Below are 23,792 nucleotides of genomic sequence, written 5' to 3'. Positions count from 1 at the left end.
GATCGCAGGTTGTCATATCTGAAATCAAACAACTGATATAAGAATTAAAATGTGGTAAGGCTCCTTTATCTCCTCTGACCTATTAAAATCTAATATTGATTGGTGGGCCCCTATTTTGGCATCACTCTTTACATATATAGATCAAACTGCACAAATCCCATATGATTGGGGACTAGCCATAATTATACCCATCTTCAAGAAAGGCCTCAGATCTGAACCATCTAACTACAGACCAATTAGTCTGTTAAATGTGATCTCTAAACTATATTCTAAACACCTATGCCTTAAACTATGCAAGTGGCTAGAACAAGAAAAAATCTTAGAAGATGAACAAGCTGGCTTCAGACCAGGGAGATCAACCATGGATCACTGCCTTATCTTACAATACTTAATCCATAAACATGTCACAAAAGTTAAGGGCTCCCTATACGCAGCTTTCATTGATCTCAAGGCTGCTTTTGATACCATCCCAAGAAACCAATTGTCGGCCAAGCTGGTCAATTCCTCCATTGATAAAAGGCTACTACATTTGATGGTCATGCTACATAAGGACACCAGATTGCAAGTAAGATTTAGCAATGAGGGTAACCTAACAAAACCAGTGAACACTCAGAAAGGCGTGAGACAGGGTTGTATCCTAGCCCCCTTCTTATTTAATTTCTACATTGACTCCTTAATCAAACGCTTTCAGAACTCTGATATCCATGCCCCTAAGTTGGACGATAAGAAAATACCAATCCTTATGTATGCAGACGACACTGTGATCCTTTCACAAACCAAAATTGGCCTTAAACGCGCTCTGCTTATTTTAAGCCAACAATGCAAAGAAGAACATCTAAATATTAACTATGAGAAAACCAAAATACTGCACTATAACAACAGGTTCCAGAAACATCGCTGGCATATTGACGGGCAGATAATTGATCAGGTTAAGTGCTTTAGATACTTAGGAGTCAGCTTCCAATATAATGGTGGCCATTACGTCCACATACATTCGGTAACAGATTCCACAAAAAAAAGTGCTCTAGCCATCCTTAGATTCCTTCATACCAAAGGCGGTAAATTTATTCCAGCAGCCCTGAAGCTTTATTCTGCAAAGGTATTAGCGCAAATCCTATACGGTAGCGATCCCCAACCTGTGGCCCGCGGACCACATGTGGTCTGTCAACTAATTGGAGGTGGGCCGCGAAGGACACCTTCTCCCCCCCGGCCCTTTACTTCATCCCCCCTGGCCCTTTACAACACACTTCGGGTGTCCTTGTCTCCCATCACTCCCAGATGGGACTATCTCGTTGCAGAGAAACAAGCTCAGGGTTCCCATTGATTTGTCATTGTCATGAGTTAAAATTTCCATGAAAATAAAATGTTCCTTATGTTCAATGTTGTGCCGTGTCTGTATCTTATTTTGAAAGGATGTTTAAACATTATCATAGCGATCAGAGAGCGTTAGGGCAGTGGTTGAGAGTAGAGGAGTAAACTACCCCCCCACGGGCCTCAATAAAATTGTCAAGTGTTGAGTGGTCCCCAGTGATAAAAAGGTTGGGGACCACTGCTATACGGTACCCAATTGGGTCCTTACAGAAGCTATGTACTGCTTGAAAGATTGCAATCAAAATTTTTGAGAGACCTTTATAAAACACCTAATTGCACACCAAATGTTGTTCTACGCCAAGAATCTGGCCTTCTGTAGAAACCCGTGCCTGGCTGACAACCATCAATTACTGGCTAAAAATTTGCCTCTATCCTAAGGGATTAATCCCGAAATTTTTAGCAGTCTCCTCGCAATTCCCATGGAATAGTAAAATCATTGGAAAAATCCAAACTCTGGGCCTCAATCCGAACCATCTAATAGAACTTGGCCTTAAAACAGCCAAAGCTGTCGGACGGCAACGTCTTTCCGATACAGATTCTCAGGAGGAATTCTCAATTCTTCCTAGAATCTATAGCACTCTGAAAGGATGGTCAGGATATACTCCAGCTTGGTATCTCACAAACATCTCAATAGCAAAATACCATTGGGCCTTCTCAAGAGCACATTTTAACTCATTCCCCTCAGCCGCCCTCGAGGGCAGGTTTCTCAATCATCCACTGGAGCTAAGTGTATGCCCCTGTGATAACTCCCGACCTGAGACAATTTCGCACATCTTATTATATTGTCCTTTTAATGAAAGCTCCTGAAAACATCTAATCCTACCTTTACTATCCCACTACACTAGACACTCATCCTTATCATCTCATAATAGTGACAATCTAGTTAAATTTTTGCTAAGGGATAAAGACCCACTCATTTCTAACATGGTAGCAAAATTCCTTTACATCTCTACTAGAATTAGATCGGAAAGAATGTCTGAATGATAGTAATGGATAAGGGATAGGCCATCTTATCACTTGGGTTAACAGAGTGTTCTAGAAGATATATTGATTCCCTGTCCCTGCAGTTAACTCCTTTGAGGTTTCTCCCCCCTTCTTCTTTACATGTTATAACCCTTCCCCCCCAGCCTACAATAACATATTGTTTCCACCAATACATTATTTTTAACATTGTTTTATTATCTTAATATTTTTATGTAGCAATACTTTTGTATTTTTTACTACACACATCGATTAACTTTTATAATGGATTGCAGTCTCTACTGATGAATTATTTATATGGGTCAATCGACAGAATAAACATACTGTACTGTTTGGCTTCAGACCCACTTAAGAGTTACTGCCACATTTAACACGTTATACCTCATACATTAAAGGGGTTCTGCTTGGAGACCATAAATATAAATGGCTACTGTAAGCTACTGATGCACTTACAATAACTGAATCATCTCTTCAGTCTCTTTAAAAGCTTGAATAGAGGAAACTGGTCAACATTTCCAACTGTAAAATGAATTGGGAAATATTAGATGAGATATTAACTGAAAATCCTGACAGTGTGCTTTCTGTAGATCAGTGGCCACTTAAATTTTCCAATGAATGTATTAAATATCTTGGCCTATTAGTTTCTTGAATAATTAAAAATAGTCTGCACTTTATCATAAACCAGTTTTAGATATGTCTCCTGAGGATTATGTTGCCTGTTTCTTATAGTATATTCTCTTCAAGAAGAAGGGCAAAGCAGAGGCTCATAGCTTCTGGCTTTAACAGCTCCCATGACTGAAGAAGCATTCAATTTGTATTGTGATTAGAGATTCCGGGGTGAGCAAGGACCCACAAGAGGTTCAGCCATACTGGACTTAATACTGACCAACAGGCAAGAGTTGGTGGATGAGGTGAAGGAGGTGGGGACCCTAGGGGGAAGTAACCATGTCCTCATAGAATTCCTTTTGAGATGGGGAGCCAAGGAAGCTTGTAGCCAGACGCAGATGTTGGATTTTCGTAGGGCAAACTTTAATAAATTCAGAGACATGATGAGTGTCATACCATGGACGAGAATGCTGGAAGGGAACGGAGCATGTGAAGGGTGGGCACTACTCAAACAAGAGCTATTGCATGCTCAGTCAATGACTATCCCAGAAAGACGAAAACACTGCAGGAGCTCTAAGAAGCCTATTTGGATGAACAAAGAACTTCAAGAGGAACTAAGAAAGAAAAGGGAAATGTTCAGGAAATGGAGGGAAGGACAGAGCTCTAAAGAAGAGTACCTACAGGTTACTAGGCACTGTAGATCAATCATCAGAAAGGCCAAAGCTGAGAGTGAGCTAGGATTGGCCAGGGAAGCCCACTGTAACAAGAAAAGATTTTTCAGTTATGAGGAGCAAACGTAAAGTAAAGGAGGCAATAGGCCCACTGTTGGGCGGATGCAGAGAAAGCAGAAAGGCTCAGCGCCTATTTTACATCTGTTTTTTTCCCACAGGTCAAAGGGTTTAGGCACATCTAGAGATGGCAGTGAAGAGCCTCTTGTGGCGCAGAGTGGTAAGGCAGCCGTCTGAAAGCTTTGCCCATGAGGCTGGGAGTTCAATCCCAGCAGCCGGCTCAAGGTTGACTCAGCCTTCCATCCTTCCGAGGTCGGTAAAATGAGGACCCAGCTTGCTGGGGGGTAAACGGTCATGACTGGGGAAGGCACTGGCAAACCACCCCGTATTGAGTCTGCCATGAAAATGCTAGAGGGCGTCACCCCAAGGGTCAGACATGACCCGGTGCTTGCACAGGGGATACCTTTACCTTTACCTAGAGATGGCAGTAGGCAAAGGATAGTGTCTGGGTAGCAGGTTGACATGGACAGAGAGGTTGTTGAGAGGCATTTAGCTACACTGGCTACAGAGGAAAGGACATGCAGTAATGGGTTTAAACTACAACGATAAGGAGCCTCTTGTTGCGCAGAGTGGTAAGGCAGCAACATGCTGACCTCTGTTGTGGGTAAGATAATGGAGCAGATATTAAAGGGAGCGATCTGCAAACATCTGGAGGACAATTTGGTGATTCAAGGAAGTCAGCATGGATTTGTCTCCAACAGGTCCTGTCAGACCAACCTGGTTTCCTTTTTTGACCAAGTAACAGGTTTGCTGGATTGGGGAAATTCGGTTGATGTCATTTACTTGGATTTTAGTAAAGCTTTTGATAAGGTTCCCCATGATGTTCTGATAGATAGGTTGAAGGACTGCAATCTGGATTTTCAGATAGTTAGTTGGATAAGGAATTAGTTAGAGAACCGCACTCAAAGAGTTGTTGTCAATGGTGTTTCATCAGACTGGAGAGAGGTGAGTAGCGGGGTACCTCAGGGCTCGGTGCTCGGCCCAGTACTTTTTAACATATTTATTAATGATCTAGATGAGGGGGTGGAGGGACTACTCATCAGGTTTGCAGATGACACCAAATTGGGAGGACTGGCAAATACTCCGGAAGATAGAGACAGAGTTCAACGAGATCTGAACACAATGGAAAAATGGGCAAATGAGAACAAGGTGCAATTTAATAAAGATAAGTGTAAAGTTCTGCATCTGGGTCAGAAAAATGAAAAACATGCCTACTGGATGGGGGATACGCTTCTAGTTAACACTGTGTATGAACGAGACCTTGGGGTACTTGTGGATTGTAAACTAAACATGAGCAGGCAGTGTGATGCAGCAGTAAAAAAGGCAAATGCCATTTTGGGCTGTATCAACAGAGGCATCACATCAAAATCACAAGATGTCATAGTCCCATTGTATACGGCACTGGTCAGACCACACCTGGAGTTCTGTGTGTAGTTCTGGAGGCCTCACTTCAAGAAGGACGTAGATAAAATTGAAAGGGTACAGAGGAGAGTGACGAAGATGATCTGGGACCAAGGGACCAAGCCCTATGAAGATAGGTTGAGGGACTTGGGAATGTTCAGCCTGGAGAAAAGGAGGTTGAGAGGGGACATGATAGCCCTCTTTAAGTATTTGAAAGGTTGTCACTTGGAGGAGGGCAGGATGCTGTTTCTGTTGGCTGCAGAGGAGAGGACACGCAGTAATGGGTTTAAACTTCAAGTACAATGATATAGGCTAGACATCAGGAAAAATTTTTTCACAGTCAGAGTAGTTCAGCAGTGGAATAGGCTGCCTAAGGAGGTGGTGAGCTCCCCCTCACTGGCAGTCTTCAAGCAAAGGTTGGATACACACTTTTCTTGGATGCTTTAGGATGCTTAGGGCTAATCCTGCGTTGAGCAGGGGGTTGGACTAGATGGCCTGTATGGCCCCTTCCAACTCTATGATTCTATGATTCTATGATTCCATGATGTCTGAATGTCTGCCCATGAGGCTGGGAGTTCAATCCCAGCAGCCGGCTCAAGGTTGACTCAGCCTTCCATCCTTCCGAGGTCGGTAAAATGAGTACCCAGCTTGCTGGGTGGTAAACGGTAATGACTGGGGAAGGCACTGGCAAATCACCCCGTATTGAGTCTGCCATGAAAACTCTAGAGGGCGTCACCCCAAGGGTCAGACATGACCCGGTGCTTGCACAGGGGATTACCTTTACCTTACAACGATATAGGCTAGATATCAGGAAAACATTTTTCACAGTCAGAGTAGTTCAGCAGGGGAATAGGCTGCCTAAGGAGGTAGTGAGCTCCCCCTCATTGGCAGTCTTCAAGCAAAGGTTGGATACACACTTTTCTTGGATGCTTTAGGAAGCTTTGGCCTGATCCTGCTTTGAGCAGGGGGTTAGACTAGATGGCCTGTATGACCCCTTCCAACTCTATGATTCTATGACACGATCCTTTGATCCTATCACTTCTGACTCAAATTACACAATATGTTTTTGCAGGGGCTCAAATTGCTATTGATCACATGTCTTTATACCCACTGCTGGCACCCTTAACAGGTTACACCACATGCATGACTCTTTATCCAGGAGCTCTCTGCCACTACCAGCTCTCGCCCCACTTTGGCTGCTGTCCTGTGAGTAGACAACTTTATTTGCAGGGTGGTTCCATTTTACCCCTTATTCCTACTTATGCCCTGCTTGTCGCTGTAAGACTCTGCTAAATGGAACCATTAATGTCTTATCTGCACTAGGATCCTGACAATTCATAAATATACTCTACAAACTATGAGACTCGCTGTTGAATCTGTAGGTTCAATGAATTTAGCTCTTTTTATTTGAAGCAACAATCAGCAAACACCAACAATACCAAACAAGAAACGAGGGGGAAAAGCCCCAAGTGACATACAGTTTTGGGTGGCCAATTGGTCCAACTGTAGGGGCACCCAAAGTGGTTGCTCCATCTGGCCTTCACTGTATCCAATGGAGTGAGATTAGACTAGAGAGTCTGAATTCCCACCATACGATACAATGGAGCTAATTAGGGGCCCCTACTTTGGCTGCCCCTAGAATTGGACCCCCTGGTCCAATTTTCTTGAAACTTGGGAAGTCTTTAAAGAAGAGATTCTTCAAACTACACTGAAAGTTTGGAGTCTCTAATGCAGACCTCCCCCCCCCAGGCCTTGGAGTAGATAGAAATGGGAAAATTCTAATTGACTTTAATGGTTAAATACCTTTGGAGAGTTCCAATCATGACAATTCGGTTGGCTGTAATTCAGCCATACAAATCTATAGCATTAGCTGCTCAGGACCGTATTTGGCCGATCTTTGTCCAAAGCAGCCAATTTAGACATTTTTTGGCCACAACAGTCCGAGCACAAATGCCTAATGGGTACTTCTGAGTTTAAAGATCTGTAAAAGAAACTGCATAATTAACATATATAATTAAGCTTCATGCAATATTAAACTTGGTTTTCCTTCTGCCAACAAAACTGTTTTTCCAAAGAGGGGTCTGTTTATGTTAATTGGAAAACAATATTTCCTTGCCCAGCTTAACGCAATGTACTTAGATGTCTTGATGGAAACAATATTTCCCCCTTCATCACCAAATTGATTCCCTAAATATACCAGCTCACACTCTGTCTCTTTGGCGAATGAGGCATCATACTGGCAGTCAAAGCTGGAGGCTGTCAAAAATCTAACAATTTTCACTGGCTCAGGAACCCCTGTGAAAGACCCAGATTGGACTTGCTCTCTGTTGATTGCAAGTTCATAAAACCTTAAAAGAACAATTTTGAAACTGTGAATCAACCTAACAAATGATGTTTATCAAGCCAGAACTGGTTGATTTAACTGCCACACAGTTTGTCCTAATTATGGTTTCAGAAGAAGTCTGAATACAGATATCCTGACTTAATCTTGGCTTGTTCTCCCAGAAGAAGGAAATGGCATCAATGTGTATTAAGGTTGTTGGTTTTTTATAGGCAGCCAGGATTTGCATGATTGTGGACAAATTTCTGTGTTTAAAAACGATAGGAAAATGTTCCCGGGAAACCTCTAGGCTGAGTGTTCTTCTCTCTCCCCTATTGCCAGTGTGTGGCCAGAGGCGGCAGCCAAAGGGGAAGAGCTAAACACTCTTGAAGGGTGACTCTTAACTCAGCTGGGGCCTTGGTGGCCACAGCATCAGGAGGTCTTGTCAGTTGTTTCGTTTAATTTCTCAACTAGGAGTGTATTTTTGTCAACTGCTTTGGGTCTGCATTAGAGTAAATGTGGGATAAAAAGTAAACTAAAGGAATAAATAGGATATAGCTTAAGTAAACAACCCTCGGTCTTGTGCTATTTGTCCTCTCAGCCTGTATAGAACAGGAGTCCTTCCCTGTCTTCCAAATACTTCTCATTTTTACAATCAAAATGAAACCTACATAAAACCTAGAGACAGAGTTCAATGAAACCTAGAGACAGAGTTCAACGAGATCTGAACACAATGGAAAAATGGGCAAATGAGAACATGATGCAATTTAATAATGATAAGGGTAAAGTTCTGCATCTGGGTCAGAAAAATGAAAAGCATGCCTACTGGATGGGGGATACATTTCTAGGTAACACTGTGTGTGAACGAGACCTTGGGGTATTTGTGGATTTTTCCATTGTGTTCAGATCTCGTTGAACTCTGTCTCTATCTTCTGGAGTTTTTGCCAGTCCTCCAAACTTGGTGTCATCTGCAAACTTGATGAGTAGTCCCTCCACCCCCTCATCTAGATCATTAATAAATAAGTTAAAAAGTACCGGAGCCAATCGGCCTCTTGGTCCCTGACTGATGAAGCAGCAGGCACTTTGCCCCCCCACGTCAGCTGCCCCCCCCACGTCAGCTGCCTTGCCCACCACTGCTATTATGCTGCAGCCAAGCAAGGCAGGCAGCGATCAGGGCGGCCCCCCAAGCTTCAGTCCGACAAAGGGATAGCCTGGCCGTGGCGCAGCCGCAGCAGGGCTGTCCCTTTGCTGTGCAGGAAGCTCTGGCTCCAGCGTCGAACCTGCCGAGCCCAATGGGCTTCCTGAGCACCCACATCCCCGCTCACCTCCATTGCCCCAAACAAGCCCTCCCTCCTCCCCCCGCGCGATCTTCCCACCCGCCCCACCATCCCCGCTCACCTCCGCCGCTACTTACCAGCCCAAAATGGCATTCACCTTTTTTACCGCTGCATCACACTGCCTGCTCATGTTTAGTTTACAATCCACAAGTACCCCAAGGTCTCGTTCACACACAGTGTTACCTAGAAGCGTATCCCCCATCCAGTAGGCATGCTTTTCATTTTTCTAACCCAGATGCAGAACTTTACACTTATCTTTATTAAATTGCATCTTCTTCTCATTTGCCCATTTTTCCATTGTGTTCAAATCTCGTTGAACTCTGTCTCTATCTTCTGGAGCATTTGCCAGTCCTCCCAATTTGGTATCATCTGCAAACTTGATGAGTAGGTTCCTCCCTCCCTCCCTCCCTCCTATCTGCCTCTTTCTCGCTCCCTCTTTCTCTCCCTCTTCTTTTGTCGCTTCCAAATTAGACCATAACCAAAAATGACTTTTCTTAACAGAATTGGGGGCCATTCTGCACTCGTTCAAAATTGCACAATGGTTGCTAATTGAAATCGCTACTAATTTGCTGTTAAGCACAACGTCGTTGACAATCTGCAACACTCCTGAAACCGATCCACAAAAAGCACTTCGTTGTAGCGCTTTCAGGGAAATCCCAAAAAGTGGATTCACCCTCCAGAAAGAGCTACACTCCTGCAACCAATCTGCAACACTAGCAGGAAAGTTCTGTGCGTTACCATTGCTGCGGTTTCTGCAAAGTCCCTCCCCCTAGCTCTCTCCTCTGATCTTCCAGCGAAGCGATCGCCATTTTTTTTTTCTCGGAGCGAGCAGAGATCAACACACCGGCAAGCCTTCGTTTACCCAATGAGGCTTCCCCGGCTGCAGTCCCTCCCCAGAGCTGTTTTAAGTCACCAAGCACCAAGCACCACACAGCCCCGTTTGCTGGTTTATTTTCCCTTTATTTTTCACTCTTTCGGCCGAAAATCGCGCCCGTGGGGGGGGGGTTATTTTTTTTTCACTCGAGGGGAGCATGATAACGGCCGCCCATTGGCTTGATTGACGGCCAGGGGCGGGACAAAGCTCGGTAATATCACTTTCTGGCTAGCGATTTTTGCTGTGACCGGAAACCTGTGGGAAACAATAGAAACACAACTGGATTCCACTACAAAGGCAGGTATGCATAACGACGAATTCCGCTATTTAAAATGGCGTTTTTTCGTTCCGAAACCAATTCACTACATAGATCCTGGTGCGGAATGGCCCTGGGGTTTTCTCTCCTCTCCAGGGGGCTCGCCATCTATCTCGAAACCGCATAGCAGGGGAGTTTTCTTGGGGCCGCATTTCCACACGGGGATTCTATTCCATATGGATGATGCCTTCCCATCTGAGGAGTGGTGGTGGCTGATAACATCACTCAACATCACTCAAGTACTCAGATATCCATACAAGACATATCAACATCTTTCTTCAATTGGGGTCACCAAAACTGAACACACTACTCCAAGTGCGGCTAAACCAGAGCAGAGTAAAGCGGTACCAACACCTCCCGTGATCTGGACACGATACTCCGTTTGATACAGGCCAAAATCCCATTTGCCTTTTTAGCCACTGAGTCACACTGCTGACTCATGTTCAGTGTACGGTCTACTAAGACTCCTAGATCCTTTTCACACATGCTACTGCCAAGACAAGTCTCCCCCATCTTATATTGGTGTATTTGGTTTTTCCTACCTAAATGCAGAACTTTACAATTGTCCCTATTGAACTTGTGTGTAACCATTTTGAAATGCCATGATTCTGCTCTGCTTGTATTACTTGTAGACTTAGACTGATCTCCGGGGTAAGTGCTGCCACTTGTTATCTGGTCTGGCCGCTCTCCCATACCTTGCACCTGTGCCTGTAACTATTTTTTCTGGCTGTACTGTAAATCCTAACTGGCCTTGGAAAGGCAGGAAATTGTGCGTAATAAGAATGGGGTTTTGACCAATGCCCTTTAGATTCATCTATGAACGTCCAGAGAATCTGCTTGAATAAACTACAATCTTGAAATAACAGTGGAGTTTTTATTAAAAGTCTGCAATCCTGGTCAAAGCCGGCACACCTAGCCACAGTGATCCATTCGACAGTCACATCTAGACTGGACTTCTGCAACTCGCTCTATACAGTTAGAGTAGTTCAGCAGTGGAATAGGCTGCCTAAGGAGGTGGTGAGCTCCCCCTCACTGGCAGTCTTCAAGCAAAAGTTGGATACACACTTTTCTTGGATGCTTTAGGAAGCTTTGGGCTGATCCTGCATTGAGCAGGGGGTTGGACTAGATGGCCTGTATGGCCCCTTCCAACTCCACGATTCTGTGATTCTGTGAACAAAGATGGTGAGGGGTTTGGAGACCAAGACATATGAAGAAAGGTTGGGGAAGCTTGGTCTGTTTAGCCTAGAGAGGAGACGACTGAGAGGGGATCTGATAACCATCTTCAAGTATTTAAAAGGGTGCCATATGAAGGATGAAGGATGGAGCAGAATTGTTCTCTCTTGCCTCGGACTAGATGGCCTGTGTGGCCCCTTCCAACTCTATGATTCTATGATTCTGTGATTCTATGACAATCCACCTGAATCCATCATATATTCTCTTTACAAGCCAGATCACCGTCATCTTATGAAATCAACCTTCAATATAGTATTCTAGGCATGCCATGACTTAGACCAATTATGCTCAGAGAGGAAAGGCCAGGTTGGTGCTTGTGTGGCAGCAGGGCTAATTCTCCCTACATGCATGATATTGCTGCCGACCCGGCACCCTCCTAGCCCTGGCCTGCTTTAGGGCCTCCAATGGGCCACAGCAAGGATACATTGTTTTCCAGCATTTCCTTTTTTTTGCCATGACTGCTATTGGCAGCCAGGCCTGTGCAATCTGGCCTGGCCCATGCTACGGTGGCCGGGAGGGGACGAAAAATGTTCTGCTCAGCTCCATGGTGCTTTGCAATGCCACAGGGTCAGATAGTGTTTTAAAAAATTTCTGCAGGGAGGTAGGATTGCATTTGGTCACAATCCCATCTTCCTGCAACCTGCCCCCCACCGCACCTCCCTTGTGGGGGAACCTTTCCACTGCAGATGTGGCTCCACGGGGGACATCTTTTGACAGTGGAGCTGTTTTGAGATATTTATGCCTGTGGGACAGTAAGTGATCCTAACTTTCCCACAGTCTACAGAACATCATTTATTTTCCACCTTCTTTTCTTACCCCAGATCTTCAGAAAAAGGACTTACTGCTAATCAGATCAAGAAGTTATGCCTTTTCATCTCCTCCACAGTTTTCACGGGGTTTATTTTCTCTATCTGTTTCTGCCAACAGTTCATTATCAGCTAACACATATGAAACAGTGTGAAGTTACTTAAAAATAACTTTTTCCTCTGTTAAAAATATCAGACCCTCTCTGGTGTTCACCAAAGGAAGATGACCAGTAGACAATGACCACAATGAAAATCAATCACATAGATAGAGAAACCAAACCAAACAACTCCCATGCGGTACCTAATGCTGTTCATGCTTCCAGTCTCTGATCCAAGTTTACATCTCTCCAGTTGGCTGGCTACAATTTGGCGTTCAGCCTCGAGTTCTCGGGTAAGCCTTTCAAACTGTAACTCCTGAAATGTAAAACACAGGCAATCATGCAAGAGTCTTGGTGGCAAAGCTAAGCAAGATGACTGAGGAGGAAGAGAGGAGGCAGCAAAAACAATCCCAACATATGCCTGCATTTTCTCCAATAGCAAGAAAAGGAATGGCATAAATTGGGTCACATTAAGTAAAACCAGGATGGTCAGCAAACATCTGATGATTCTGTTTTGAACACCATTTTAGAAGGAGACAGGGAAGCAACTGTCCTGAAAAGAAGTCCTGATTGCTGATAGAAGGGGATTCTTCTGTCTTGCAGGGTCAACTATATTTCATCATTCAGCTCCCTTCTCTGAAGCACCAGAACCGCCAACATCTTTTCTCCTCACCCCAAGTTTAGAACATAATATTTTTTGAAAATCAAAAGGGAACACAGATATTAAGGGACAAATAATAAATGGAAGGGCCATCTTCTTCACTCATTTCTTTGTCGAGAACCAGACACAGAGGCTTGCAGCAGGGGAGGAGATATCACACCCCTTTCAGCTCCCTTGTGGAGTCCCACAGGGGGTAGTGCTCTCCCCTACACTTTTTAACATCTACATTTGCCCTCTGGTTCAGTTGATTCAGAGATTTGAGCCAGGTTGTCACCAAAATGTGGATCATATCCAGCTCTATCTCCTAATAGATGGTTGCCCAGACTCCCCCCCCCCCAAAAAAAACATTTCCCAGTTGTTTGGAAGCCGTAGCTGGATCATTAAAGCTGAATCACCTGAACCCTCCAAAATGGAGGTCCTGTGGTTCTGGAAGAAGAGGCCAGATCAGGAAGTGTGCCTTCCCAGCCTGGCTGGTGTGCATCTTCAGATCATGCCTGAGGCCAGAGATTTAGTAGCAATTCTTGATGCTTCCCTATTGATGGAGGCACAAGTTACCAGGATAGCCTGTACAGCATTTTTCCATCTATGCCAGGCAAGGTTACTAGCACCCTATCTGTCCTCAGATCACCTAGCCATAGTGATCCATGTCACGGACACCTCTAGGCTTGACTTCTGTGCCTTGCTCAATGCTGGTCTTCCCTTATCCTCGAACTGGAAATTGTGCAGAATGCAGCTGCTAGGGTCCTCACAGGGACACCTTCAAGGGCTCACATCCAGCTGGTGCTGAGGCTACACTGGTTGCCAGTTGTATCCCAGATCAAGTTTAAGGTTTTGGTATTGACCTTCAAGGCCTCTGCGGTCTCGGTCCCCATATACCAGCTTGGTGAAGTGCAGTGATTCCCAAAGTGGGCGCTACCGCCCCCTAGTGTGAGCTGCAGCGATTCAGGGGGGCGGTGATGGGCCACAGGTGCATTTGGGGGTGATGAATAACTGTAAGGGGGTGGTGAAAGCGTAAAAGAAAGAAGATTTTTAAAAATTAATTTCCAGGGGGCGCTGAGTAATATTTTTTCTGGAAAGGGGGCGGTAGGCCAGATAAGTTTGGGAACCACTGGTGTAGTGGTTAGGAGCATGGACTAATAATCTGCCGAGCCAAGTTTGATTCCCTGCTCCCCCACATGCAGCCAGCTGGGTGACCTTGGGCTCGCCACAGCACTGATAAAACTGTTCTGACTGAGCAGGGATATCTCGGCTCTCTCAGAGTGCATTGAGCATGGGGAAATGGGTGAGGGTGGGTTTAGGTTACACGCCACTGTGATTTTCTTAAGAGGTGGGGATTTTATGTTTTATCGTGGGACTTTAAGTATTGTAATCCACCACGAGCCAGCTAGCCTTGGAGTGGAGGCAAATGAATGAATGAATGAATGATTCTATAAGATGACTAAGAGGTGATATGATAATTATATTCAGGGACTTGAAGGACTGTTATATAGAAGATGAAGCAGAGTTGTTTTCTGTTGCCCCAGAGGGTCAGACCAGAACCAATGGGTTTAAATTGATTTGAAAGAATTTTTGGTTAAACATCCAGAAGAAGTTCCTGACAGTTACAGTGATTCCTCAGTGGAACAGGCTTCCTTGGGAGGTGGTGGGAACTTCCCTTGGGAAGTTTTTAAGCAGAAAGTCATCTAACAGAAATGCTGGTCTTATGAACTTAGGCAGATGGTGAGTGGGTGGGCAGGAAGAGATGTGCCGGGTTTGTCACTTGTGGCCCTTCCTTGCAGTCCCAGGGAATTGCTGATCACCACTGTGGGATGGGAGGTGAATTCCCTCCAGGCCAGGCTGGATTATGGAGATTTTTGTTGGGGGGATCACTCGGCCATTAAATGTATTTATTTATTCATATTTGTTCATATTTATTCATATTCAAATTGGGGTCACTGTGAGTAGGCAGGCAGTTGTGAGATTCCTGTATTCTGCAGGTGCTGGACTAGATCAGGGGATCTCAACCTTGTGGTCCCTACCCCAAGTGGGGTCACCTGGCCCCTTCTGCAGGGTTGCCAAGTTGGTGACTGCAGTGGTGGCCGGTTGCAGAGGAGCCATGACACTCGCTGCCTCTGCACTGCCTCCAGATTGTTCTGTGCCTGCGCACGCCACCCCCGCCACTTTATGGCGCTTGAGAACTGCTGGACTAGATGATCCTGGAGGTCCCTGATTCTATAATACTATTATATGATTGTAAAAGTTTCAAGAAATAAAAAAAAAATCCCAAGAAGGAAATTTAAAAAACACAAAAAACGGACAAAAAGCCCTCTTCCAGTTAATATTGGGTGAGGGGTGGAAGCAGCTCAAACTGAAGTTTACAATAGCTAGCATTCAGCATCACGGGATTTTCAAAGATAATAATATAACCCCATGATTTCTGGTATTTGACTGCACAGATGTAGCCATTCCCATCCGCAGATTGCTGAGGATAGCCAGGAACCCCCATGCCTTTGTAGCTTGGAGAGATGTCTTTGGACTGCTGGCCCTTCACTGATGCTGGCATGGCTGTGCTGGCACTGAAGTAAGAAGTAGGTGGCACGAAGGGGGTGCTAAGGAATGACCAGGCCTTCATTGGTATCCCGCACAGCTGCAGCCACCAGCCTCTGTTTAGCTGCTCTGATGTGTGGTGGCCAACTTCTCTTTTCTTCCTGCCTGGTTCCTGCAGAATTACCAAGTAGGTGAGCAGTTGTTTGGCCATCATAGTCACCTATGGTGGGCACGGCTCCATCCAGGATTCTGCATCTGCCAATGTATCTCTCTGCGGCACAGGAGACTGCGTGAGGCCAAGAGAAGGCAATCTCAGCCAGGTGTTGCACTCCACACATTTTTGTGTTGCTTTTTGGCTGAATCTCTATGTTACTGCTATTTGGAAGCCAGGGTTTGGCTCCTGTGATGACAGAGGGGCTCTTGCAATGTTCCTGTTCCCTGAAGCTTCTGCAGAATGGAGAGCTGATTCTGTCAGTTATGCAAAAGTTATTGGAACTGCCAGGGAGGGAGAAAAATGACAAGATAGTCTCCCATAGAACACAGAAGATAATGCAAATTGATCTAAATAAGTCATAAAGCTTGGTGAGTGCATCAGTGAAACCCCTTAAAAATAAAACAATTAAAAGTATCGAGAAACTACAGTATGATTTCTAACTCTGCAGATGAATTGAAATGTTTCAGGAAGGAAAAATGTATTACATACATATTGAAGAACAAGGGCATTACATACTGAGGAAGATGCGGCAAAGGTGCGGCAGTATTCTTAAACACTGCTGGCAATGATGCAGTCTAATGAATAGCTTCCCTCTCTCTGACTCTGAATTTAGTAATACCAAGACTTAAAACACCCTGGTCTCCCTCAGGGATCCTGTTTAAAAGGATGCATTTTAAGCTCTACTGTCAATCAGATGCCCAGATGAGGAGCCCTGCTGGGCAAAGGCCCACCTGCCCCTTCCCACTTTCCGAACACACTTGGGGGGCACATGGGAAGATGCTGCAGCTGCCATTTTTGACCCCCTCCCCACCTGTCTTTACACAGTGTCACTGTGATCCAAAGCAAATCTCACAACAAATCATGCAGCTAGCTTGAAAGGCATGGGAAAACAAACCACAAAGACACCATGCTATTTGCAAAGGAAGCTCAGAGTTTCTGTTTGTGGCACAGAGCTCAAAACTGGCTACCAACCTTGATGGAAGTTATAGTGCCATAAATGAAGGGAACTGGCTATCTTCAGCATGGGCAATATGTAAAGAGTAGAGGTGAAGAGGAGGCATCCTTTTACTAAATTGTTAAATTTCAGGGAAATGTGAAATCACCCCCATTCTGTGCAAAATATTAACATAGTGAAGTACATTGTATTGCCAAGCAGGATAGTCATGAGAAACATCTGAGGAATAGACTTGAAAATAAAGGGGAAGGACAGTTAATGGAGGAGCTGGGAGAAGGAGAGCATTATCTCAGGAGCTGACAAAGGAGATGATTGCTAGCTCGGCCCTCTGCTGAGTAGGCCTTTGTGCTATAAAAGGCTCTTGCTTGCCAGAGGAACCAGTCTTTGGAGGAGCTGGGGGAAGGAGAGCATTATCTCAGGAGCTGACTGCTAGCTCCGTCCTCTGCTGAGTAGGCCTTTGTGCTATAAAAGGCTCTTGCTTTCCAGGAGCACATGCCTTTGGTGCGCGCAATTCTAACAAAACCCAAAGGACTCGAGGAGTCTGAATTAAACCAGAATACTCTGTGAGGAGCCAAGAGCAAGAGATAAAGGGCTCTTGGCTGTTTGGCTTTTCACCTGAGGATCAAGCCGAGGGTTTCAGTGAAGTGTAGGACTGTTCAGATGAATCAAAGTGGCATGAAGACTGAAGAAGGTTGCGTAGTGACATGTACCATCTGCGGAATGTTTGTCTTTTTCCCTCAGGGGGACAATTTTTACAAATGCAGCAAGTGCAAATTAGTGGCTCTGCTGGAGGAGAAGGTCTGGGGATTAGAGAAATGATTGAGTACACTGCCGGAGGAGGGAGAGGCATAGAGGCCAACATGTGTAGACCAGACTTGTTGTCTTGAGAGGTCTGCTGCCTACCTGGTGCACACATCAAGGATGTCACAGAACAGCTGGACAGGCTCATCAACCCCACAGATCATTACCCCTTCCTTCCCATCCATGTAGGAACAAATAATACTGCCCAGCAGAGCATGGGACATATTAAGAAAGACTTTGTGGATATGGGAAAAAGGTAAAGGACCTGGGAGCACAGGTTGTATTTTCATCAGTCATTCCTGTAAGTGGCCGAGGCATAGGAAGAGAGAGAAGAATCATGCAAGTAAATGACTGGCTACGTTACTGGTGTAGTTGGGAAAGGTTTAGATTTCTGGATCATGGTCAACGATGTCAATATGAGGGGCTATTATCAGGAGACGGCATGCACCTCACAGAGGACGGAAAAAGTACTTTTGGGAGAACCCTTGCACACCTGGCGAAGAGGGCTTTAAACTAAATCCAAAGGGGGAGTGAGATGAAAATTCAGAACTTGGTGTGATGGCAAAATCTGAAGATGAGAAGATCTCAAATCTACAGGAAATATTACATAAGCAGGGAAATGTTACTTTACAAGGAAGTTCAAAACCCAAAACCATGAGGCACACAAAGGATGGATTATGATGTCTCTACACTAATGTACAGAGTATGGGAAACAAGCAGAAGGAACTAGTAGTCATAATAGAGGAAGGGGGCTATGACCTAATAGGAACCACAGAAACTTGGTGGGATAATACAAATGGAATACTAAAATTGAGGGATACAGTCTATTCAGAAGGGACAGACAAGAAAAGAAGGGGGGAGGTGTAGCAATATATGTTAAGAATCTTTATACTTGTGAAGGAATATAGGTATCCAAGCATGAAAGTTCAGTTGAGTGTATTTGTGTAAATATTTATATATCGTCCTCCCCGAAGGCTCAGAGCGGTTTACAGAAAACAGGAAAAGATACAGAGAACATATGATAACAGGTGATAACAGTAATAACATTATAACAATAATAATTTCACAAGGTCATAACAATAACATTATAAAATAGAAATTGCAAGAGCCTCAGCTCAACTCTTACTGGGACCCAGTGGGTAAATGCGATTAGTGTCAGTCATAGTGGGGGGGGGGTATTGGGGGCTAATCGGTAGAGGTGGTTTGGGTCGACCTCAACCCAAAGGCCTGTGCCAATTAGAAGGACAATTCCTGCCCTGATCCCAGGTCTCTGCATGCAGCGGAAGGTTCTGGGAGTGGTTTTACACCTGTTATTTCCCACAGGTTAAAGGGTTTAGGCACATCTAGAGATGGCAGTGTCTGGGTGGCAGGTTGACATAGACAGAGAGGTTATCGAGAGGCATTTAGCTGCACTGGATGAGTTCAAATCCCCTGGGCCAGAGAGTGCTCAAAGAACTTTACGGAGAACTTGCACAACCCTTGTCCATCATCTTCGGGACCTCTTTAAGGGCTGGAGATGTCCCGGAGGACTGGAAGAGAGCAAACATTATTCCAATCTTCAAAAACGGGAGGAAGGATGACCCGGGAAACTACAGACCAGTGAGTCTGACCTCTGTTGTGGGGAAGATAATGGAGCAGATATTAAAGGGAGCGATCTGCAAACATCTGGAGGACAATTTGGTGATCCAAGGAAGTCAGTATGGATTTGTCTCCAACAGGTCTTGCCAGACTAACCTGGTTTCCTTTTTTGACCAAGTAACAGGCTTGCTGGATCGTGGAAATTCGGTTGATGTCATTTACTTGGATTTTAGTAAAGCTTTTGACAAGGTTCTCTAACCAATTCCTTATCCACCTAACTATCTGAAAATCAAGGTTGCAGTCTTTCAATTTATCCATCAGAACATCTTGGACAGGAGTGACAAGTGGAATGCCTCAGGGATCTGTCCTGGGCCCAGTGTTGTTCAGCAAATTCATAAATTATCTGGATGAAGAACTAGAGGGGGTACTTATTAAGTTTTCATATGTCACTAAACTGGTAGGGATAGCTAACACAGCATAAGACAGAATCACAATACTAGATGATCTTGGCATGCTAGAAAATTGGGCTAAAATGAATTTCAATAGTGATAAATGTAAAGTTCATTTAGGTAGGAAAAATCTTATGCATCACTATAGGATGGGCGAGATTTGTCTTGGGCGTCTTCATAGACTAGACAGGGAATATGAGTCAGCAGTGTGACTGGGCAGCTAAAAGGCATTTTGAGCTATTTTAACAGTGATAGTGATACATTTATCTGTATATAGCCATAGGCCTTTACAAAATATAAAATACAAATTTATTAACAGTAAAATAGAATAAAAAGAACTGTATAAAAATATAAAATTTAAGACCAAAGAACTGAAACAACATACATGAGTACAAAGTGCAAGAATATTAAGAGCCTACCTTAACAATGTTGGCCCTTATATTCCTTGTAGCCAAAGCAAAAAGAGCGGTTTTATATGTTACTTTATCAACCTGGTCAGATAACAGATTGTCTTTTCAGCAATAGAGGAAAGGTTAGAACCCCTTAAAATCACGTTGAAGAATTTGGCCCTGGGTTGAGTGTAAAGTAGGCAGTCAAATATGTAATGGGGTAAATCCTCCAGAGCTTGGGCACCACAGATACAAAAAAACCCGCTGTTTTTTTGGCGTACAGCTAAAACGGCCACCTAAAACCTCTGTGGGCACCGTTTCAAATTGGAGTGATGTGAAAGCTGCTCTGAGTTTGTAGTTGGTAATCTTAATTAGGTAAGAGGATTTATGGTGGTCATATTTAAACTGCTTGAACCATGTTGCTGAGTTAATTTTCAAAATTTGCATTCTGTCTAGCTGGGCATCCAGTCTCTAAGGTGAGAGTTATTAGCTGATGGATTTAGGAGGTCATCGGGGATGGAGTAGCGTGCAAGAAGGGTATTAATAAGGCTGTGCCATGCTGGGTCCTTTGATAACATTATATTAAAGGACTGATGACTAAATTTGTTTGAGTTGGCTAACCTAAGGTTTTTCCATAATTTTAGAATTGCAAAATGTACTCGGGCACTAAGAGAAGGTTGGCCTATTTCTGTCCTCATCAAAATAGCTGGAGTTCCCCTGGGGAGAGCTAGAATTCGCCTTAAGAATGTCTTTTGAACAGATTCCAACCTAAGTATGATGTTTTCCTTCCATTCCCAGACCTCTACTCCATACAATAGATAGGGGATAACCTTGCGGTTGTATAATTTGAGGGCTGGATCAATGAGGAAGCCTCCTTGTGTATAATAAAACTTCAGAGTAGTGCCCACTAAGCATGTTGCAGAGGCTCTAATGGTGTCCAGATGAAGTTTCCAATTCAGGCTCTCACTAAATGTGATACCCAGATATTTGAATGAATTGCACTAGCTAACAGCATTTCCAGATAGGCTCCAAGATAATTTTTTGGCCCTTTTTTTAAAGACCATTACTTTCGTCTTATTGTAGTTTATTTTAAGACCTTCTTTGTTACAATAAGCACCAAGTTGTTGTAATAATCTTTGCATCCCAATCTTTGTGAGGAAAATAAGGGCCATGTCGTCCGCATACAGTAAAATAGATATTTTTTGACCTCCTAGTATAGGAGAAACATATTGTGGACCAGAGAATCTTTCTACAATGTTGTTTATATATAAATTAAACAACAGGGGAGCTAACACGCATCCCTGCTTGACACCCTTGCATGTTAGAATTTTCTTGGTTAGGGAGCCAGAAATTCCCACTCTAATTTGAGCATAAGTGTCAAAGTGCAACTCCCACAGCAGAAATTGGAGCAATCTATCAATATTCAAGTTTGCTAATTTTTGCCATAGAATCAAATGCTGCAGCCAAGTCAACGAAAGCCACATACAACACTTTCTTAGGGCCATTTATCCCTGAATGTACCAATTGCTGAAGTATCTGATATTTCTCAATGGTGCTAAGGCCCTCTCTGAATCCAGCTTGATGTGGTTATAAAATATGATTTTCATCTACCCACTCGACTGAATGGTTAATATCATCATGTCAATTAAGATTTTTTAAAATCTCAACTTCAAGACAAAAATGTCCTTATTCACTATGGAAAGTTCACAAAGAACTTCAACGGAGATCTGTCCAGAGCCCTCTGTTCCCTCAGACAGGATAATCACTACAACAAATAGCAGACTGAGCCTCCCACTTCTGGATCTGGATACTGCAAAAAAAAAAGGCACTCCAGGATGAAAGGCATTCTTGGTAAAATGTGACTGCTAAAAATATAGTTCAGAAAATACTCTTCTGTGCAAAGGCCCTAATGGAATCAAATGTCACACAATTGTTGGGGAAAAGTTTCCATGGTTGCTAGTACAAGATCTTCACAACCAGTGTAAGTGCTCTTATATCATATAGTTGTCTCTGTATGTTTTAATGGATCGCTCAAAGCCAACAAAGACCTAGCTTCATTCACTCAGGCTTTGTTATAAGCAATAAAAATCAAAGGGTGGGGTGGGGGGACTGGAACTGGAACCATAAAAACCCAACTGGTGACACGACTTTCAAGGGTTGAAGGCCTGAAGCATGTCTACCCTGCCTGGATGGGGTGCAATTGACATCTGCACTGTAGGAATTTGGGTGTGATCTTTAATGCCTCACGTTCCATGGACGCTCAGATCACAAACGTAGCCCAAACGGTACTTTTCCCTCTGCGCCACGGCTACTAGCAGCCTACCTGTCCTTGGAACACCTAGCCAATAAAGGTACTCTGAGCCAGTGATCCATGTTACAGATACTTCCAGATTAGATATCTGTAACTCACTCTAGGCAGGCCTACCCTTGTTCCTGACCTGGATATTACAGCTAGTACAGAATGCAGCAGTAGATCATCATGGCGGGCCCATGTCCAACTGACTGAGAACCACTAATTGAGCCATCCTTGCTCATCAGGGGGAGAGCTAAAGGTCTGTTGGAAACAGCCACGAGACTATGGTAAGCAGCGGTATATAAATTCAAAGATATATTAATAAAACATCAAGCATAAAACACTCGTGCCATAAACACATTCTAAAACTCCCCAGTTACCAATAACAAAATCAAGACAGCGGTTATAAGCTACAAAAAAGTCTCCCCCAACCTCTGATGCAGTTTACCAATAGGCTGGAATGACTGGAGATGGAAATAACCGAGGGCGGCCTAGGTAACACTGTGTGTGAACGAGACCTTGGGGTACTTGTGGATTGTAAGCTAAACATGAGCAGGCAGTGTGATGCAGCGGTAACAAAGGCGAATGCCATTTTGGGCTGTATGTAAGTGTTCAAGACTTTTGAGAAGGGGTCTGGTTCTTCCCACAATGGATCGAAGCAGCATACCTGGCGATGGACCTGCACTGTCTGTGGCATGCTTGCATTTTTACCTCAGAGTAACTTTAAATACACATGCACCAAGTAGTGCTCCTGGAGGAGAAAGTACAGAAGCTAGAAGAATGCCTGTCCACACTTTATTCTAAAAAGGAGGGTGAAGAGTTCTTGAAAGGAACAAATTGAGCACTTTTCAGATGGTATTTGGGAAAGGTGGGAAAGGTGTCTCACCAAATAAAGGAGAACCCAGTACAAGAGGACAAAGGATGGAAGAATGTTACCTAGAGATGTCGAAAAATAAGATGTTCTGCCCCTCTGATTCTCAGAAATCACTTCCAGGATCAGCCTGTAGATAGTGACTCTGGACCAAAGGAGCAAGAGCTATTCCCCCAACAACCACAAAGTTCAGAAGATGTTTCCCAGGCCCCTCCGGATGAAAGGACGAGCTCTTCTGTGTCAGGATTGTAGAATCCCTGTCATAAATTAGCCTGAGTTCTTCCATGACAGTTATAATGCTTGGCGCCTGGTTGCTACAGGTCCTATAATCATGCTAACAATTAAAAGTGAAATATATGTTGTTGTAACTCTTATCACTTGTTGAGGCCTCTCGGCTGGGCCCGGTTTCGCTATCACCCAGTCAAGGCCATGAGAATGTATCACTGTTTTAATTGCCTGTGCCTCTTCTCTCCTTCTCCCCTCCCTTGGGAACTTTCAAGTTTTGAGCGGGAGAATTGTATTGATAAGAAGAAGCAAATCTGTACTCAGGTCAGATTTGACTTCGCCAGTCTTGATGCATGTAGTATTTCTCAATAAAGCTTTCTGATTATTAAGAAGCTTGTTGTGAGTTCTCTCAGCACTTGACATTAAGTCAAATCTCACAACACCTTTCACCTGCCAATATGCAGGACGAAGGCAATCTCTATACTGAGCAGGAAGAAGGCCTGGATTGGGATCTCTCTCAGGGCGAGGGGGCCGGAGCGGGCTCGTTTAGCTCAGGCATGATCAGAGCCTTGGGAGAGGCGACCCCGGGTCACGCCGATTCTCCACTGGTTCTCTTGCCCGCGACTCTCACAGAGCCCAACTCTGGGAGAAAATTGGGTGTCCGTTGTATAGTGGACTCGGGGTGTACGGAAACCCGTT

The 23,792-nt window shown here is 44.2% G+C and overlaps 1 protein-coding gene across 13 annotated transcripts in view; it reads right to left on the bottom strand.

Moving 5' to 3' along the window:
* CTNND2 (catenin delta 2) overlaps positions 1-23,792 on the bottom strand; it is a 671,801-nt gene that overhangs the window by 521,640 nt on the left and 126,369 nt on the right. For 11 of the 13 annotated variants that reach the window (XM_077353364.1, XM_077353363.1, XM_077353367.1 and 8 more), the window contains exon 3: positions 12,335-12,447. The exons of the other annotated variants lie outside the window; for them this stretch is intronic. In XM_077353364.1, the coding sequence (XP_077209479.1) occupies positions 12,335-12,447 (113 nt within the window). The remainder of the gene's footprint in view (positions 1-12,334; positions 12,448-23,792) is intronic. 13 annotated transcript variants of the gene reach the window in all.

The sequence above is a fragment of the Paroedura picta genome, chromosome 9, assembly GCF_049243985.1.
Source record: "Paroedura picta isolate Pp20150507F chromosome 9, Ppicta_v3.0, whole genome shotgun sequence".
Classification (NCBI taxonomy): Eukaryota; Metazoa; Chordata; class Lepidosauria; order Squamata; family Gekkonidae; genus Paroedura; species Paroedura picta.
This window is presented reverse-complemented; position numbering and strand designations above follow the sequence as displayed.